Below are 19673 nucleotides of genomic sequence, written 5' to 3' on the forward strand. Positions count from 1 at the left end.
CTATGAGCAGAGGCTAAGTCTGGAAAATGTTAAACTAGTAGGTTGAAATTTCAAACAAATATGAATGTAAAATGGAAATGATTATGCAGGTGCTTCCACTTCTGCTATGATTTATGAAAAATTACTGCATTTTATAAGATCAACTTTGTGTACTGTTATGTAATCTGAATACCATTTTTGCTGAAATCAAAGTAGTCTCATATACTAACACATTGAGGAGAAGGAGTCTTCTCATTTGGAATACGTAGAGCACATTTTGTAATAGACGCTAACCTTTTAAAAACATGATACCCAACATTTTTGAATGACTTCAGTTGTTGTTCCCTTTACTAGATATAATATCAGAGGAACAGCGATAGGTGATAGAATAATGAGGTAATTAATTATTTTCTTCCTCCCCTCCTCCTTTTTATTGCCATATAATGGATTTGTCAGGTTCTTGTTTTTCATATCTAACTGGCATTTTAAGAATTGCTATACTTTAAATGCTATGAATTACAGAGCATATTGCTTGAGTTATATTTAGCTGCATGTATTGCATGGAAGTTGAAAAGAAATGGCAGTGTATACATTTAACAACTTGTTAACCTTTTTATTGTGTGCCATAGAAATTAGTGGAATTTGACAAGTGTGTAGTTTGTGAAAAGCAAATACCTTTTTTTCTTTTATTCAGCTGCTGAGGAACGTGTTATATTTGCATGTGCTACTGCTGACTTGCTTTGTCTGGTAGTAGAGAACACCCAGTTCTGGACAAAAATATAAGAATACATGTATCCAAGACCATTTATATTTTTTGCCTGAACAAGGTTATGGAACTGAGCATAATTATTAAAGCTATATTTAATAATACATATTTAGCAAGATACATGCTAAATCTTACACAATATTTCTTTTAATGAAGTTAAATGAAAAAGTCACTTGATCTCATATTCCTCATTGAAATACTTGAGTGAATTAATTGTAAGAACATAAAAGGCAATTTGGGCAATTGTGTTTGGCCACATGCCATAAGAGGGAGAAACTATCTACTGTGATTTAATGCCAAAGGCTATATATAGGGGAAATGGCACAAAATAATTCTAATGATGAAAATTAACATCTTGGCTTTGTGTGGCTGGAAAGGAAAAGACTCAGGATGTGGTTTCATGAAAGACTTAGCCTAAGTCCTGTATTTCAAATGCCTACAGGAAAATAGCGCAGACCTGTATTTCTTTGTCTTATATTCCAATCTTAGCTGCAATTGGAATACACAGATTTAACTCAGCAACTTTCTTAAAGGTTCAGGAATCTGTGTACTTTTTGTACTTTAGATTTCACGATAGGCATTCTTTCTATATTAAACATGCTTGCCATGAAGTTCTTTAGCTCTTCAGCACAGCCCATGGGAGTATTTGTTTCATATTGCTATGAATTTAATATAAAAATGAATGATGCATTCAGCATAGAATTTTTTATCAGTATATTTTTCTCTGATTTTCATTGTCATTCTGCAGCATACCAGGTGAAAATTTAAAAATGTTTTGTAGCTGAGAATAGTTGAAACATTGATTGTGTTGGAAGGCCAGGAAATGACTTAGGAGTGCATTACGATAAACATTTCTTTTTATATGATGAGCAGTGAAATAACTTGGGCTTTAGGGTAGAGTCAGTGTGCTGTTAACATGATGGTATTGCCCTTGTTTTTGAACAATCTTAATGCTTGAAATTTGACAGCAGTAGTAAATCTCTTCCATAGGTTCAGAGGCTTCTAAAGGAACACGGTTATTTGGTAATTAAAATCAGAAATATAATCAAATCTTGATATCTAGAAAAGGGATCTATTTTAATATGGTGGCTGTGGGTTAACCCCGGCAGGCAGCTCAGCCCCACACAGCTGCTCGCTCACTCTCCCCCAGTGGGATGGGGGAGAGAATCAGAAGTGTAAAATAGTGAGAGAACTCGTGGGGTTGAGGTAAAGACCAGTACAATGGCTTATGAATTAGTCACCTTCCTGAGCTGGATTTGACTTCGGTGATGATAGCCAGCTTGTTAAGACAGGCGGTTGGAATTCTTGGGCAGGAGCATGGTAGCTGGCAGGTAGATTCCTCTACACGGTCAACAAAGAAATGACCATAAGGTATCAGAGAAAGAGGTTCTAAATTAATGGTTATAAGCCTTAGGTTCCCTGCAGTTGTTTTGGATAGGGAAAATAGTACAAATGAGAAGATGGCAAGAAGGGGGGGGTGGGGGGGTGGGGTGGAATCTTGAAAGAGCAGAAGAGAAGGAACCAGGGTTTCTGGTACTTAGCAAAAAGAGATAATGTTTGTCTGTGTGTAAGTAAATCTGGAAACTTAAGTGACAAAAATCCTTAATACTGGAGGAATCAATACTGAGCTCAATACTCAATGCAGAGCTGAGACAAGAAGGATGGAAAAAGGAAGCAAGTACACATGAGCTTTACAGCCAACTGCTGCAGCCTAGCTCTGGAGACGATCAGTCTACGATAATGGTGTTTGGAAGAAGCAGGGCTGTCTAGGGTACCAGATTAATTTTATGGCAGCGACTACATCTGGACCTCTAGTGGAACAAAGTTTGTAGCAGAATTCCTGTAGATTGTTTACAGATTCAGTTGATGGATAATTGTTCAGTTTTCCCTCTTTTGAAAAACTTTATCATTAATTTTGACTGTCTGTCTTCTAACTAGTAGATGACCATAGTAGTTTTAAAACATGCAGGGCTAGTTAGCCAGAAATTGTTGAGTAACATAGATTGGGAACTGAGGTCTGCAGCATGCTCAAAAATTTTTTTTAAAGAGCAATATGTGACATATTGTCCTTTAAGAAACAAAGTAGTTATTTAATTGTGCAAATTGCATTGATTTTCATTTTTAAAATTCCTTATTACACTTCAGAATTTCTAAACATACAGAAAATGCCGTGTGACAAAATTATTTTTTTATAATATTTTTAAGGCTTAATTTACATGTTTACATCTTTTCCATTTCTCTCTCTATATAGTACATAGCTATGGATCAGACTGCATCACAGCATTTTCATGGTTTTGGTTTTTTTTCTTTTGAACCTATGTTTAATTGAAAGAATATAATGGCTTCACTTCTGAATCCCTATTCCACTCACCTAGGGCTTAATTTAAACGGGCTTTTGATAATTAATGTTTACAACAATTTACTTTGAAGACTTCAAACCTGGCTGATCACAAGGGGAAAAGTTGTGCTGTGGTTCATGTCTATTCTTACTTTTGGAAGTAATATTTTAAAATTATCTTTCTACAGGGTACACTTCATTGAAGTAATGAAAGTACCATAAATCATCTTGGGCTCAATCTTACTAAGACTACACACACCAACTTTATTGTAAGATATTGCACTAAGGTACCACAAAATTTGGCAAAACACACTTAAAAAGGCATTATACCTGCAGACCAGACAGTAGTACTGAATTATTCTGAAGTCAGAGCACTACCTACAGTATAAGGGCATAACTAAAACAAAGTTCAGTTTCATTGGCTTTACAAGACCTAACGTCTTCTGAACTATAAAATTAATAACATTAATCTATATCCAACATTTCTCAGACATCTTCATTATTTGATGCCTGAATATGAATACATAATACAACTGTATCAATTGATGGAGTTGCTTGAGGAGTGCCGACACAATGTGCATAAATTTCATTATCTGACACTTTGTGCTTGGAAGAGTACACAGTTTGGAAAGGAAGCAGCGGCTCACAGTCAGGCTTAGCTTAGGCTGAACTTCAGAACAGTACAAATTGCACAGTGTGCTTCTGTATCTGCTGATGCTCCAAGTGATTAGGCTACTATCTAAGTTTATGTTGGCACAGATGGGAATTGCTTATCACAAATACAAATGAAAATTAAAAAGCAAAGAAAACAAATATGATGGATTTTTTAATTGTTTTTTTCTTTGTGTGACTTAAAAAATGTATACAAAATCTGTAGTTATGGAAAAGTAATACCTCTCAGAGAGAATCCTTTTCCCTGTAATTTTCTTTGTTCTGAAATATCATTAGATTGGGCTCATATTTATCTTTTCTGGAGAATAGTTGTCTCTGCCAGATTCCTGCTTTTATCAGTATGTTACTAGAGTGCCCGATAACAGTATCACAGTTATAGCCATGTGTGCTTGGCTGCATTCTCCCTGTTGAAGGTAATAATCAACTTTACAAGATAACTAAATATCAATCCATTCATGCCTTTAAAAATAAAACCCAAAATAAGGATTTTAAATTAAGAAATTAATTTAGTTGAAAGACACTGTTTTTACCAAAAGTTGCTTCTGTGCTTCTGCTATTATTTAAAAATGCATGATTCTGACTGCTGAATAGTCTTGAGGTTTTTTTGTAACGTCTGCATTCAAGCCTATGGGAATTTACAGGAGGAGATTAATTTTTCTAGAGATGCTAAGATGAAAAATTATGCAAGAAACTACTTTGGGTTACCAGTTAGTTACTTTACTACCATCTTCTAATCCCAAGACTTGTTACTGCTATCTAGCAAGTAACCCTTCTGAAAGAGCTAGACAAGTCTACTGCTTTGTCAATCCTAATGATGTTTAACTTCTCAGCTTTTTCGCTGCACATCTTTTATTAATTAATGTGGATAAATACACTGAAAATACAAATGGCAATCATAGGAAGTGATACCTGTAAGGCTAGCAGGCACGCTTCTGAAACCAAAAGGGTCTTACTGTGCTGAAGAGCTGTGTGTGCCAAAGCTGTGTGATCACTGATGGGGTTGGTAGCAGAGTAGTTGTTATTACATGATTCTTGCTTTTACTTTGTCACACAAAACCCATCTTTTTTAAAAACAAGTACAAAACCAAATATGAACAAATAATTGTTTGAAGTTTCTGTAAGTGTTTTATGTAGCCTATCATATACATGCCACCCTTCCTTTTCCTTCACATAGAAGTAAACTGGTGAGGAGAATAATTCTGTGATCTTTAAAGCACAGTAGATAAAGAACATGGGCTTCTTTTTTTTTCCTCTATTGTATGAAGACTTTATGAAGAACCCTCTTCTTAAATCTGTTGAAGATTAAAGTTGAGACTCCATATATTATAAGGACTAACTAACAAATGCAGTATATCTATTTAGTGTAGTATAAAAAGGAGGAACTAGAAAATTGCCTAGATACGAGATTTTGGGGGGGACAGAAAACTCTCATAAAGGAAGTAGTAGTAGTAGTCGTCTATTTTTTCTGGGATTGTTTGCTAGACAAACTTCTAAGAAATGTATTATAATAAATAGTCCACTGTTAGGTGGATGTATTGGCTAGTGCTTACAAACTTCTAGTTTCTATTAAAAATAAGTTTTAAAAAATCTTTTAAAAGCTTAGCTGTATTACACGATCAGTCTTAGTATGACAGTTTGTGGTTTGTTTTTTTGTTTGTTTTTTTTTTAAATCTGTATTAATGACTCATTACTTGCATTCATTTTCCTTCTTTGCCTAGCTGTGGGATAACACTTCCTTTACCTTAATTTTTTTGGTCCAACATTCTCCTGTGACAAAAATGAAACAAAAATCTAAGCAGACCACTGGCCAAGAGAATTAGTTATGAGAGAGATCTGGTGGTTTTTTTTCTGGAAAAGAGGACTTGTTGCAAGAGTCTCCAGGATCAGTGACTAAAACACCTTACCACATTACTTGTGGACAAATTCAGGTTACTGGCTTTCTGGTAGCAGTGTACTGAGGTTGCAAATATATTCAGTTCTGGCTCAGTTTACTTTTCAGGATCCTATAAATTCCTGTAATAGATTGACTCCTTGCATTCTGTTAAAATCTGTACCTGCTCCTTCTTGAGAGTGACATTCCCCTTGGACTGTGTTCAGGACCTCAAAGCTAATAGCAAGCCTGACATGGAATAAAAGAAGAAGAAGAGTTAGGTGCAGGTGCTGGGATGTGACAGTTTGGTTATAGCTGGAATTATGGGGATCTGCAAACTTAGAGCTAAACAGGAAAAATTTGGCACCAGGGTCTTTTCACGGATTAATCAAAAGTAGATTCTTGGAATTAAACTTTCACAAAACAAAATATATAATTTAGCTAATTTTTCTGTTTTTCTAGGAAATCTTCTGCTGTATACCTCACGGCTAACGTATGGGATAGTTGCTACAATAATTGATCTCAAATCATCTCTTGTCTTAGTAGGAACTTTAAAAAAGTTGTCTAAATCTTGAGTCTTGTCACACAGAAATAGTGAAGAGAAATACATTTAATGAAATTTTGGGGAAAAAACAAAAGGGGAAAAACCTCTGAAGGCGCACGAGATCCTTGATAACTTTTTAAATTTTAAAAACTTCTGTTTTGGCATAGATTTTTCACTTCAGAATTGTGCTACCTCATTATGGGTGGAGGATATCTCTAGCACTGAAGAATAAAACAGCATGTGAATTTTGCCAACAGCTGAAGTTTGTTTTTCAGAGAGGGAATAAAATGTTGCATCACTTGACATTCCACTGTCTTGCATGCTATTCTTGTTCTAAGCCAGGATGGAAAAAATTGAAGTCTGTAATTTTACATTTGGGATAATGTTGATGTCTCTTCCAAACTTATGGAGAGTGTGTTTGAGTGCCTAATTATTATTTTATAGTCCTTTTTGATAGCCCATTTCAGTGTTTATAGATGGACTCTTAGTAGTGTTCTCTTTGTCTGCAATTTATAGACGATCTGCTGTTGCCCGCATTCAGGAGCTCTTCAGAAGGAGGAAAGAAAGAAAAGAAATGGAAGAACTGGAAACGTTGAATATTAGACGTCCTTTAATAAAGATGGTTTATAAAGGTCATCGGAACTCCCGAACAATGGTACAAACTCTTTGTTTTGGGAAATGTGGAGATCTTATGGATTGAATCAGTGTAGCTGCCACATTGATATGCTTGCCAAAAAGGATATTGTAACATATCGTAAGCACTTTCTCTTGTATATTCAGTTGGAAGCCACATAATTTGCTCTAAATGAAAATTAAAATTAGTGTGACTTGTGTCACCATGCTAGGCATTTAAGTTTTCTTGAGTTTAAGACTCTCTCTCCCCTTAACTTCCTTGGAAATCTTGGGTATTTTTCTTAACGTCTTTTTCATTTTGTCTGTCAGCTTAAGTGGTATAAAATGTGCCTACCTGCAAAATTATGATTTAATCCTCACTTTCCCTTCCAAGCTCTTTAAAGTTAAAGATTAAATAATAATTTTGAGCAGCTTGGAAGGGAAAGTGAGGATTAAGTCATGGTTTTGAAGAGCCTTGACATCTCTGAATTAAAAAAAGGAAATAGTGCTAGTTATTAAATCATAATCTGACTACTAGATACTCTGTCTTTTTCATACAAAATACTGTATTTTAAGAAAAACGCAGTTACTGTGTTTGTAAAGCAGTGGTGCATGAGAAACAAATGCTGTTTTCCTTGCTATTTCTTTTTTTCGCTTTTTACAGTATTTTGAAGATGTGAAGTTCTGAGTACTAGGTGGTATTTTGTAGGAGTAGCAGGTGTATTATTTTGCAGATGATCTGAGGAGTAGTCCCTCTACCTCCAAAAGCAATTTTCTTGAGTTTGTGTGAATGGCTTTGATTACACTGGGGAAAATGTTTCAGTAAATGCATGTTTCAGTCTACATAAGCAACAAGGCTTAGAATAAACTTTGATTAATGACAAGGAGTTTTGCACTGTATTTCAGAAATCAATTTTAATTGCTCAAAACCCCATTAGTTAAAAAGTCATAGCATCAAGCACTTTATAGTTAAGAGATATTAAAACTAAGCTTGCCTAAGTGGTCTTAATTCAGTCTCCATCCGCATATGTATTATTATACAGATTATTTCATGGATTTTGTTGTTTGGTTTCTTTGGGATGCAGGTTGGTGTTTTTGCTTTTGTTTCACATGAGCACGTATGACAACGAATGCACACAATGAAAGACGATGTAATTTTCCCTGTTGGTTTCTATGGTGGCAAACTTCATCTTTATTTTTTTGATCGATACCCTCTTTCCTGCAAGGCAAGGGCTGATGGTATTTTTCTTTAAATTTGTGAAGGAGATACCTTAGAGAGGTCTTGTTTCCTACACACCTGAGCAGCCCAGGGATAAAGTTGTCTTGTCAATTACATGAACATGAACTATTTTAATACATATATATATATAAGGAGAGTGAATTAAAGTTATGCAGGCAAATTGAATAATTCTGGTACTTCCTTACTTTTGAGAACATAATTTGGCAATCGTACAATTCTTTTAATAATCATATTTTAAGTGTAATTCTTATATTGTCAGAAAGCAAGAGATAAGTAGCATTATATTGATGTTTGCTTGCACCATTGGCAGGGTTGAAACGTTTTTATGTCCATCACACAGATCCCTTGCATGTAACTACTCGAATGATGTCATTAGAGTCCTGGGTGTTACTGGTTTTTCATGAAACAGATCTGAAAGTATGGCAGCAGGGTGTGTGGTGGTAGTGGAATGATGAAGGGTGGGATTTCCTGTTTCTGTTTAGCTCTTGGAGGATAAAACACTCTTGTGAGCCCAAACTCCTTTTCTTTTTCTTCAAAATTTGTCTTTTGCCATGTGCCTTTGGTTCTTTGTCTCTCCTGTCTCTTCCTCACTATTTTTCCATCCAGTCCTAGTCTTTTTTCCTTTCATATATACACCGTTCTTCCTCTGTTCCACTCACTCCAAGTCCCCCTTTTAAAATGTTGACTTTAAAGAAACTTTTCTTCAATAGGGCATCTGTGTGTAACTAATAAATGGGATAAGTTGTGTATGCATACAGTGGAAGTGAGTGTGCATATGAGTTTGAAAACAAGATTTTTAAATGTGAATTTAAATCCTGTTAATTTATGTGGTGCTAAAATTAGGTTTTATGAATTTTAGAAATGTAAAATCAGCAGTTACGTAAGAGAATACAAAGGAAGCAGGAAGAAGTCATAGTTGAGAATTAGAATATAAAGTTATTTATTATTGGAGATAATGTAGATGTACTTCTGACAGGATAATGAAAAATATATATTAAGAGGAGCTATAAGACAAAAGCTGCCAAAAGATGAATATATTGAAAACATGTCTTTCACTACAGAATTCAGGAATGCAGTTTCTCTGGCTTATTTTTAGACATCAGGATGACTTTATTGCACTGACTGCAATCATTGGTACGTATTCTATAGACAAAGATCTAGCAAGCCTGAAATTTAAAACTGGACATACTCATGCTGGAAATAAAGTACATATTTTTAACAGCGGTAAGGGTTCAGCTTACTAATATGATTCTTTATCATGGTGATTTTTAAACCAAGATAGCTGGGGCAAAGCACAGAGCAAGACAATGTCTCTGTCCTTTTCTCCAGTGCATTTTCTGAGAAAACTATGCAAAAAGAAAGATAAGGATGCAGGCATTGTCCTATTCAGAGCTTTATTATGATGTGTTACTTGGAAAATAATTCCATAGTAGGATTCTGTGTAAATGGTCTCAAACTCAAAATTCTGTCCCTTATGCCAGAGATATTCTTAAATACCCCAAATTAGGAAATTATTTTATGCTAAACTTCAAACATTGGACATCATCTGTGTGAACTCTGAAAGCTGCTGCGTAGGAAGCTTCTGTTTACATAGGTATCTCTTTTGCCCAGTGTATGTCAATTTAAAGAGTTCGTAAGAGGTACTGGTAACTGTTTAAAGTGTAATCTTGTGCGTAGGATTACATTTTTAACTTCCGGACTCTTTTCTCCAGCACAAACATCGGACTGTTGTGGAGCTTTCAGCTCACATCTTGTGATTGAGTTTTGACTGTTCTTGAAGCAATGTCCCTCCTCCTTCTGCCACCCCATCTAACTCTCACCCTGTAGATGATGTAGGACAGCAATGGAGAAAGATACTGCTGCCTAGCCTGTTCCTGTTTGAAATAGTTTAACAGTGGTTATTTTATGTCCTACTCTGAGTAAAATCAGAAGTGATTTCTGAAGAAGATTCTGATCATTAGTGAAGGAAGTGACCCATTCTTGTTTGCTCAGATTAATTGTTTGGCTTTCTTTGCGTTACATCTTTTTAGGAAGGGAGGGCAAGAGAGGCCTTGGCATGGAAAGATTATTCTACATTTAACAAACCTAATAGTTGCTTCTTGAAAAAAATATTCTAGAGTGGCTTTTTTTGGCTCAGAAATTGAGTAAGCCACATTCTTTCAGGCTGTAATCATCAGGGTATCTTGACTGTAACAGGTGTAGAATAATATCAACATTATATTTCAAGGAAATGGATATCTGATACTACTGCCACTTTTTCCTGGCCTGCAATTTCTGTCGTTTACATGATCATTTTCATTGTAATGCTATTCTGTTTCATAGGACAGACTGCTTCAGCTGCCTTCAGTTCCAAGACTCATGAGATTGCAGGTCTATGAAACACTCAAAGGGCCTGGGTTTTCCCACTGAATTAGTAAATACGCAATTAATAAATAATACAGCATTTACTACACAAGTAATTATTTATAAATAAATAACATTTAAGAAATAAAAATAGTATAGTCTAATATAAATAATAAATATATGAATCCATACAAAAATATAACTCATATGTATAAATGACTATCAGATAATACATTATTCTTATACTACTATGACAATACCACGTTTTGGGGAGAGGGATGGGAACAAAGAGGAGAAAAAAGTTCAGATTTATTGACTCGCTTGTCTCCCAAAGACTTTTTCAAGTCAAGTACATGTCAAGTTAGCTATCTTGTTGTTGACTATATCTGCTATTTTCTTTAATTCTCAGAATCGGGGACAAGACAGCCTAGCCATTTTGAGAGGAGAGATGGCCACTTCATTAGAAAAGTGTTCACAGTGTTGTTAGCAAATGCGAATCCAGAACAACGATGCTGACGAGATGATGAATATTTATGGAGCTTAAGACAGTAGGTTTAAATACCTACTGAATTATAGTACTTCACACAAGGAAAGGGAAATAGATGATGTAATAGACCATTATATATTATACTAGCCTACAGCATGAGCATACTGTTCCCTAAAAACCCCCATTTTCCTTTTACCCAGAGGATGATGATGTTCCTCTCTTCATTAGATGGAGAGAAGGCTGTGCATTGATGGCAGGAGAAGAAAGGCAGAATGTGACAGGAAGCCTTTGCCGTCTCTGCTGAGACGGTCCCCCTGTTCCAAAGGAAGGCTTCTGTCAGCCTCCCTTAGCTCTGTCAGAGCTTCCTGGAGAAGCTACCAGAAGGGAAAAGCCCAAGTGCACGCTGTCTGCATCACTTCACTGACTGTGAGGCACTGCAACAAACTACACAGTTGCAGTGAGAAGTGGCTGGTTTTCTGGAAGTCTTCTCAAGGACCTTGGATCTTTCTGCAATACCCTTCAGTCAATGGCATGTCCAGCCCAGCTGTGTTCACTCACAAACAGATGTGCACACTTTAACTTACATTGCTGTGTTTGTGAATTTCCTCTCATTGTTTCTGGTGTATGAAAAATTCTTAAGTACTTTGTGCATCTTTCAAGTAAAAATTATTACCATGTTATTCTCAGAGGTGTAGAATTTCCTCCTTCAAATATACAGTTCTCCAATCAGACAAGTCTTCCTTGAGCGTTTTAAGTACAGCCAGTTATAATCCAGGGTCAAACTACTGTGTTATTGATAACATTATAGAGGAGTTAGCTGTAGGCCAAAACCAAAGATCATCCAATTATGATTTCTGATGAGTAAGTGATTTAAAAATGAATATAATTTGTGTGATGCTAGTCCAGTCAGGGCAAAGTAAAATTCCATAAACTGGCCCCAGATGCTAGAATGACCGTCAGTGTGAACAGTAGGCCCTCAGACAACTCACTGCCTTTGCAAGACAGGTTTTACCTTGCTCTCTAAATTTATACACAGCAACATGTGTATTTAAAAAATTTTAAAAAAATAATAAATAGTCCATGCTGGAAATGTATTACATGTACTCTTTGCTGATAGCATGGGAACACTAGTGATACGTGACAAATGTCTGCCATATCACTTCAAACATTTTGCAAAGGTGCTCAGATACCTCAACAAAGTAATGATAGGAACAATCATATAGAATAGAACGCATCATCATTGTGTCAAGAAAACTGTGATATTATTGGTTCCACTTGCAGGGAGAGATGCTTCTACTTTCATCTACTGTTAGTGTAATAGCTGAAGCTGAAGGGTCGCTTCTACCCAGATGCCTTCCTTGTTTAGTGGCTTATAACTTTAATTTTGGCCTTGGACTAAGAAGTCTTAGTTCTTATCTGATTGATTATAGAGGGGGAGAAAAAATTCCGCAGTTTGATTTCATGACCCCTTTTTATCTGTCAGACCCAGTTAATTCCCACCCCCCAGGTTTCATAAGCTTCTGTCTCATCTCCTCTTCCTCTGTAAATGGAAAATCACCACCATGGATTAGCCTGTCACTCACTTTAATTTACTGAACTCTTCCCAAAAACTGTTTCACATACCCCTGTCTCCAGTATCGTTCTCGTCACTTTGTAAAGTGACAAATCTGTTGTCAAACTGCTCAGTCTGCCCCAACTCCTCTCCTTTTTTCTCTTAGCAGCCACTTTGCTCTGGAGATCTTTAACCTTCTGAATTTTCTTTTTTTGATCATTTTTCTTTAAATGTTTCCTTTACATTTTCTTAAATATTGTTTCTGTATTTGCAGAGCTCTTACTTCAGAGGCAGTGTTATTGCAGAAACGGGACTATACTCTTCGATGTGCTTTCCAAGCTAGTCTTACAAAGGAATCGTTATTTTTGTTTTTACTGCAGATAAAGGAAGCCAATTTTTGGGGATCTAACTTTGTCATGAGTGGTTCAGACTGTGGCCATATTTTTATTTGGGATCGACATACTGCTGAACATCTCATGCTGCTGGAAGCTGATAATCATGTGGTGAACTGTCTTCAGCCTCATCCATTTGACCCAAGTAAGATGATAATTTTTCAGAGTCTGCATGTTCAGGTTATCTGTAGTAAAGCATTTTAAAGCTCAGTTAAATTCTTTGCTCAATAAAGCAAAAAATCATTGTAATGATTAATGAACTATTCTTCATTTTTTCCTATATAAATTAGATAATACTGCTTTTAATTTTGTCTTTTACTAATGACCTTTGGCCCTTAAAACCCTCCTTACTCAATAATGTCTTGGAATGAAAACGTTACTGACATAGTATTTATAGAAAGTTAAGATGTAGTAAGAAGAAGCTCCATTTCTTGCTCCCCTCAATACATTAACTGTTTTCTGTGACACTAATGAGGGAAATATGGGGTCACTGAAATGTCACCAACACTTTGGGAATTGATTTTGGAATCTGGTCTCTACTTGGGTCTGTTCGAAAAATTGAGTGAAGGGGGTGTCTCAGTCTCACTGGCTTTGTGAGATTAGAAGAATGAATAAAATTCATAGAAATTCTATTAATTTGTATTTAGGGAAAATATTTATAGAAAAGGTGGACCAAAGTAGTAGAAGGAATCATATGTCGTCTGACATGTAGATGGAAAATCCGAACCATTCTGCAGCTTCTGACACAGTCAAAGAAAGTATTTGTGTTATTTCTTTTTTCATAGCTTACATGGCTGTAGAGTAACAGTCACCTGTAAATAAATAAGCAAATAAAGTTGTTACAATAATACCAGAAGAGGCTGGGGGGGCGGTTCAGACAGTTTGTGGAAACATGGAATACTGCCCTACATTGGATAAGCCTTGAACTTTTAAATGCTTAAATGAAATTGTGTTCCTGGACATGTTTGGAGTGTGTGGCTAGGTTGGACAGTTCTTTTGGAAGCACCTTTCAAAATGCCCTGTAGCTTTACTGATTTCTTGATGGCATTCGACTGTTTCCCTGTCACACACTGAAAATGTAATGAAGAGGTCATCCTCCTTGTAGAACAGTTAATCTTGTACAGTTTTGCAGTTACTGAGATCTTTCTATGCAATTTTTATTCCCATAGGTGTTTTGTGCAATGATCTAGAGAATGTTCTGCAATGTTCTTGTTTTCCATATTTTAACAAGTGTTTATAAAGCATCCATTGCTTCTTTATATTTGAGTATCAAATAAATTTACATGAAATACACTGCAATTATCAAATGTCAAAATAGGTTTGAATTATCTTTCTTCTGTCGTTATATCTGGGTCTACAAATCCTAAGGCTTTATTATTAATGCATATACTTATCAGGCCATCAGCAGAAATGTATTAGTAGTGGCTGGGTTTGTTCTTACTTTCTGCTCCTATCTTATGTATATTGTGGTGCCTTTTTTTAATTTAAAAAAGGAGGCTCTTGATGTTTGCGTGTGTTTTCATATATATATACTAAAAAATATACAATCTATAGCTCAGATCTCGTATGGAGACAGTAATTACATAGCTGTATGTTCAGCACAGGAACTGACATTTGCAAGTAAATGCTTCAAGTGAAGTATTTTTCTTCAACTCCAGTTAAGTGCAGAAAATACTGGTAAAGACATAACACATTTAATTTAGAATTACTCTTACTTCTAGTTCTGGCCTCTTCGGGTATTGATTATGATATAAAAATTTGGTCGCCATTGGAAGAATCCAAGATTTTTAACAGAAAACTTGCAGATGAGGTAAGAACCTTTCCTCCTTTTTCACAGTAATGTTGCATCTTCCAATTCTATAAAAGCCTTTGGTGCAAATTACTGATATTGAATTAACAGAATTATTTAATGCTCAATAAATGAGCTACAAATAAAAAGCTGCCCTTCTAACTAACTTCTAGCTAACTTCCATATCATTGGCAGCACACAGAGACACTTTGTATTTCATTAACTCTCCTAGAAATTATATGATATGATCTGGTATTATGTACATGAAAGAAGTTGGAAAAAGTATGAACAGTCAGCTATAGAAGGAAAACTGGCCGGAATTAAGAAATTAAGGTAGTGCCTGTCTTTAAACAAATAAATTAACTGAAGGAGATACAATGATATACAGAAGAACAGGGAGTGCAAAAATAAATCCTATTAAATAGTCTGTGGCATAAAAGGGAGTTAAGGTTAAGATTGGAAATTGGGAACTTCATGGAATAAAGCAAACATTGCAAGCCCAATCAGTTATAAAAGTCCGTATGTAAAGTTCTGTAACACATTGTTTTCATACCCTCAAAGCAATAACGATGTATATAGCAACTGGGCCTATGATGATCATATAGTTGACTGCTGAATAATTGTATTTTAGTGATTTACATAATATAATTTATTAAAATGTTAGATGTTTTTCTGTAAGTAATTTATTAGGGCAAATTTGGTTGTGGGGTGGTTTGGGGGTTTTTGTGTAATCTCTTGGACAGCAGGGTTTTTTTAATTATTATTTCTCTATATTAGTGCTATATATATTTAAAACAAACAGAAACCTACAGCCCTTAGCCACCACCTCCCCACCCCCCTGAAAAAAACCCAGACCATCCACTTGAGAGTTTTGAACCTTTCCCATTATTTCAGCAGTAGTAACACTCAGTGAAGTGACGCTTCTTTGTATATTGTACGATAGTTTTAATCTATGATGTGTTTTGGAGTCTTGGGGTTTAGAAATATTGCTAAACATAAGTGTGTGCTAAAAGTAATTAATGTACTGATACTTTCGTCACTTAATTTTTAATAATAACAAATTATTTAGAGATTTAATTATTTTTTCTTTAATAAAAAATGTAGAACTTTCAGAAAATTTGACCGCAGTATGGTTTGTAATTTTACATGTTTTTTGTTTTTTAATTTAATCCCTGTATTGAAATACCTATGTAGAGGACAGGAGAGGTTTGTAGAAATAAAATAGTTTTCACCATGTTAAGTTTGGCTAGAGTAAGTGTCCAACATATCTAAACTGAATTTTCCATAGAAGGGCAGGTCTAGGGAGAAAGTGGTGTGTTTGGGGAAAGTTCAGTATAGATATAGAACTGTATTTAAAATTAAGAGGCCATGACCTTAGTGAATAGAAGACAGCAGGGATGGGAACAAATCTCTGAATAGAGAAAAAGCATCAGAAGCAGGCTGTCAAAAGGGTGTTACTGATGGTGCACTGGAGAAATAGGAGGTGAAAGAGGAAAAAATGGCAGCCTGCTGTCTTCTCAGTTTGCTTCTTTTAGGGAGCAATCAGCTGTGCAAAGTGCCTGGTAAATGGATGAGAATGACAGAGAAGAGGTGCTTTGATTTGGCTAGGAGAAGGCCACTGCAGACATTTACAAGAACGTGTTCCTCACAAGAGGAACAGGCTTGAGAAGCAGTCTTAGGGAGAAAACGAAATGCATTATTTTCCCACCTTACAGCAGCTGATCTGGGAGGAAGGACTGAATAATGGTCAGAACTTGTCACCACCTAAAGAAATTTTTATGCTTATAACGAAAGAATGTAATCTAAAAGCTGAGAGACAAGCTAAGGTGTGGGATTAGAACTTAATGGCAAAGCAAGAAGGATGGCAGGGAAGTACCACAAGGAAGGAAGGAGGCAAAAGAGCTAAAAGTATTCGTTAGTAGAGGCAAGCTACTGTGTAGGTCTGTTTAGAAAGAATTATGGAGCTGAAGAATGTTCCTGAACTGGGACAGAGTAATTGCTTGTGTTCCTTGGATTTTCTCCAAAAGTTTCAAGCAGCATGAAGGTAGGATTTTAGGGTCACCTCATCTCTATTCCTTCCCACATTCTTGGCCAGCACTGCTGCTAGAGCTTTGTTCTGTACAACAGCTGCCATCTGTAACAGCACTTTCTCTCATCGGTCCTCCTTATTTCATGCAAGATCTCATTTCCAAAAGTTTTTCTCAGTTACTTATCTTAATATCTGGCATGCATGTGGACAATGGAATGATGATCTTGCCAGAATATTTTTTAGATAGACAACTAGATATCTGTAGGCAGAGTCCACTGTCTGACTTTTCTTACCACATACAATTGATGTAACTGTATTTGATAGTAATTATTAAAATATTGCTCCCTTTTTGTAATTTTGGTCTCCGTAAATGCCTTTTGCATAGGAACTTTGTATCTACAAACCCATATTGATGCAGTACAATTTTGTGTTTATTTCTGATGCTGTTTTTTTCCCCTTCCCTGCCTCCAGGTTATAACACGTAATGAATTAATGCTGGAAGAGACCAGAAACACTATTACTGTTCCAGCTTCTTTTATGTTACGAATGTTGGCTTCATTGAATCATATAAGAGCAGGTGAGAGACTTCTGGAGAACTTGTCCACCACATTGGTCTATGAAATAGCAGATGGATTGGGGAACCATCAAGATCTTCAGCTGTCTGTGAAGGGGCGAAGGAGGGTGTGAAGATACAGGACTATGGGAGATATTAATGAGGCCACTGGCAGCTGTTCCTGGGGCAGCAGGTACTAGGATGTCCCTGCAGCAAAGGGGCAGTTCCCTAAGGGCTGAAACTGGTGATATGAGGGGTTGCATGGAGAATCCTTGTTGGGAACTCGTGTTCCTGGATGTTAGTGCTAAAGAAGCTGACTGCAGCGGGTTGATACTGAAGATGTAGGACAATGGAGAAACATCATACTGGGTAGGAAGCAAGGAGATGAAGTTTTGGGAGGCTGGTGCGCGACGTATGGGGCGGAAACCTAACAGAAGTGTAGATGAAAGTGAAAGTGACCGTAGTTATTGAATACGGGGACTCCGGCACTGGCTGAGCAGAGCAATGGGCATATAGTGATGAGGTGGGAAGGAAGCTCTGCCTGGCAGCAGCTGCTGCTCTTCTTTCACCTCTCGCTGTTCTGTGAGAATTAGAGAGCCAGGAGGATGCCACTGTATCTAGCCCAGGGGTATGCCTCACCACTGCTGCAAGTGAATATATTAGTTTGGTTTTTTTCTTCATTTGTTATGATTTCTTTGGAGTAAAATACTCAAAGAACTGCCCAACACCTGAGTTATAACAGTTTCAGCAAAAATCTGTGTTATGGTTGGGTGGAGTATTTCTTAACCTCGCAGTGCATGTTGTTTGAGTGATAGATCTTGAGCCAATCATGTTCCCTCACACATTTCTGTATTTGCCTTTCTCTAAACATTTACATCAAAAGGTACTTTTTCTGATGTATACAGTGACAGCAATTCCCTAGTTTTCTGGAGTATACAGATTTCTAACTGCAGCTGTTCTAGTTTTAGCTCCCCAGAACAGTGCTTCAATCCCTTGTATTCACCATCTCTTTTTGATATTATGCTTGCATTCACCTTTCCTGTGCTGGCAGCCAGTCAGCAGCTAAAAGGTTTTTCCTTTTGTACACAAATTTCACTTTTATGCCTGGGAATCCTTTAGGGCTTTTCTCCTGTTCTCCTTTCTTGGGGTAACATTTCTACCCAATCTCTGCTGTCAGTCCATACGGATGTTTTTTTTACTGTATAACCCACAGCCACTGTGTGTTGTGTAATAGCCCAGGGAGATAGTACACTATAAATATTTACCCAAACTTGAAAACTTTAGAAGTTCTCTTTACTAAATCTCTGTGTCTTACAGACCGATTGGAAGGTGACAGATCAGAAGGATCTGGTCAGGAAAATGAAAATGAAGATGAAGAGTAACTGGCAGTTGCGTGCAAGCACCTAGACATTAATGGAATTTGTATGAGACATTAATTATATTTTTCCTTACAGAGCTTTAGTGCAATTCGAAGGTATTGCTTTTGGATAACCTAACCTTTTGTTTTTGAATGACTGTGTGCATGACTTTGGGAGAGTGTGCAAGTAAAATAAGCAAAAATGTTTTTAAAATGTTTTGCCATGTATGAGGGGTGCTAGAAGATGCAAAGTGCAATATTTTCCTTAACCTGCAAATGTGGGAGCTTGGATCAATGTTTTAAAGTAACTTTCATTGTAGTAAAAACGTTGGTTCAAATAAATTTCTATACTTGCTGTTTGCATGTTTGTTGCTTTCTAATTAAAAGATTTGGTTGTTTTAAGTAGTTTCGTGTTTTTTCTTTGTGCAACCATTGATTTTTTTTTTTTTTTTCACCTTGTAACTATAATGCCATTACTGCCTTCATTTGCATTCTTTCTTACAATGTTTGTGAAGTGACAAGTACAATTATTTCTTACAGTGGGCACTGGGATTCTCTGTGACTTTGAGACCCCGTGCCTCTTGGTTCTTGCATTTCCGTGGGCATAACCCATGCATACATAAGCAGAATTGTCTCTCCATCAGTCTTACTATAGTGCCACTTCACATTCTCCATGCTTGAATCTGTAGTGCTGGTGAGATAGTTGTGTTTCACTAATAGATCCATGAGTATGCGTTCTTTGCAACAACAGCAGATATATTCTTAATTTCCATTGGATTTAGGACAGAGAAGATGTTGTGCAAAGGAACATGAATTTGAAAATTCCTGTGCGTTACTTCCTAGGAGTAATTACTTGGGAAGGAGGGTGGTTCAGTCCGTGTAACAGGCTCTACCCTTCCTCCATACATTTTTGGATGGCAATGGGGAAGAGGAAGTGAAGGAAGGAAAACAGAGCAGGGAAAAGAGCGGCTTTGCTCAATGGCTGTTCTTGCCAACGATGGCAGATGGTGAGAGGCTCCATTGGGAATTACGGAATGCCGGGAAGAATTCTAAATCAGGTGGATGAGGGTATCGGAGGCTTCATTACCCTGTGTTCATTAAAATATACATTCATCACACAATCTTCACAAACTTTGCTTACACCAACAAA

At 36.5% G+C, this 19673-nt stretch overlaps 1 protein-coding gene across 1 annotated transcript in view; it reads left to right on the plus strand.

Moving 5' to 3' along the window:
* Positions 1-18928, plus strand: part of DCAF6 (DDB1 and CUL4 associated factor 6) — a 93948-nt gene extending 75020 nt beyond the window's left edge. The window contains exons 18-23 of the mRNA XM_050915681.1: positions 334-375; positions 6686-6824; positions 12784-12940; positions 14517-14605; positions 17085-17190; positions 18484-18928. Of these exons, the coding sequence (XP_050771638.1) occupies positions 334-375; positions 6686-6824; positions 12784-12940; positions 14517-14605; positions 17085-17190; positions 18484-18548 (598 nt within the window). The 3' untranslated portion in view covers positions 18549-18928. The remainder of the gene's footprint in view (positions 1-333; positions 376-6685; positions 6825-12783; positions 12941-14516; positions 14606-17084; positions 17191-18483) is intronic.
* Positions 18929-19673: the final 745 nt, after the last annotated feature.

Source organism: Gymnogyps californianus, chromosome 1 (assembly GCF_018139145.2).
Source record: "Gymnogyps californianus isolate 813 chromosome 1, ASM1813914v2, whole genome shotgun sequence".
In the NCBI taxonomy this organism is placed as follows: Eukaryota; Metazoa; Chordata; class Aves; order Accipitriformes; family Cathartidae; genus Gymnogyps; species Gymnogyps californianus.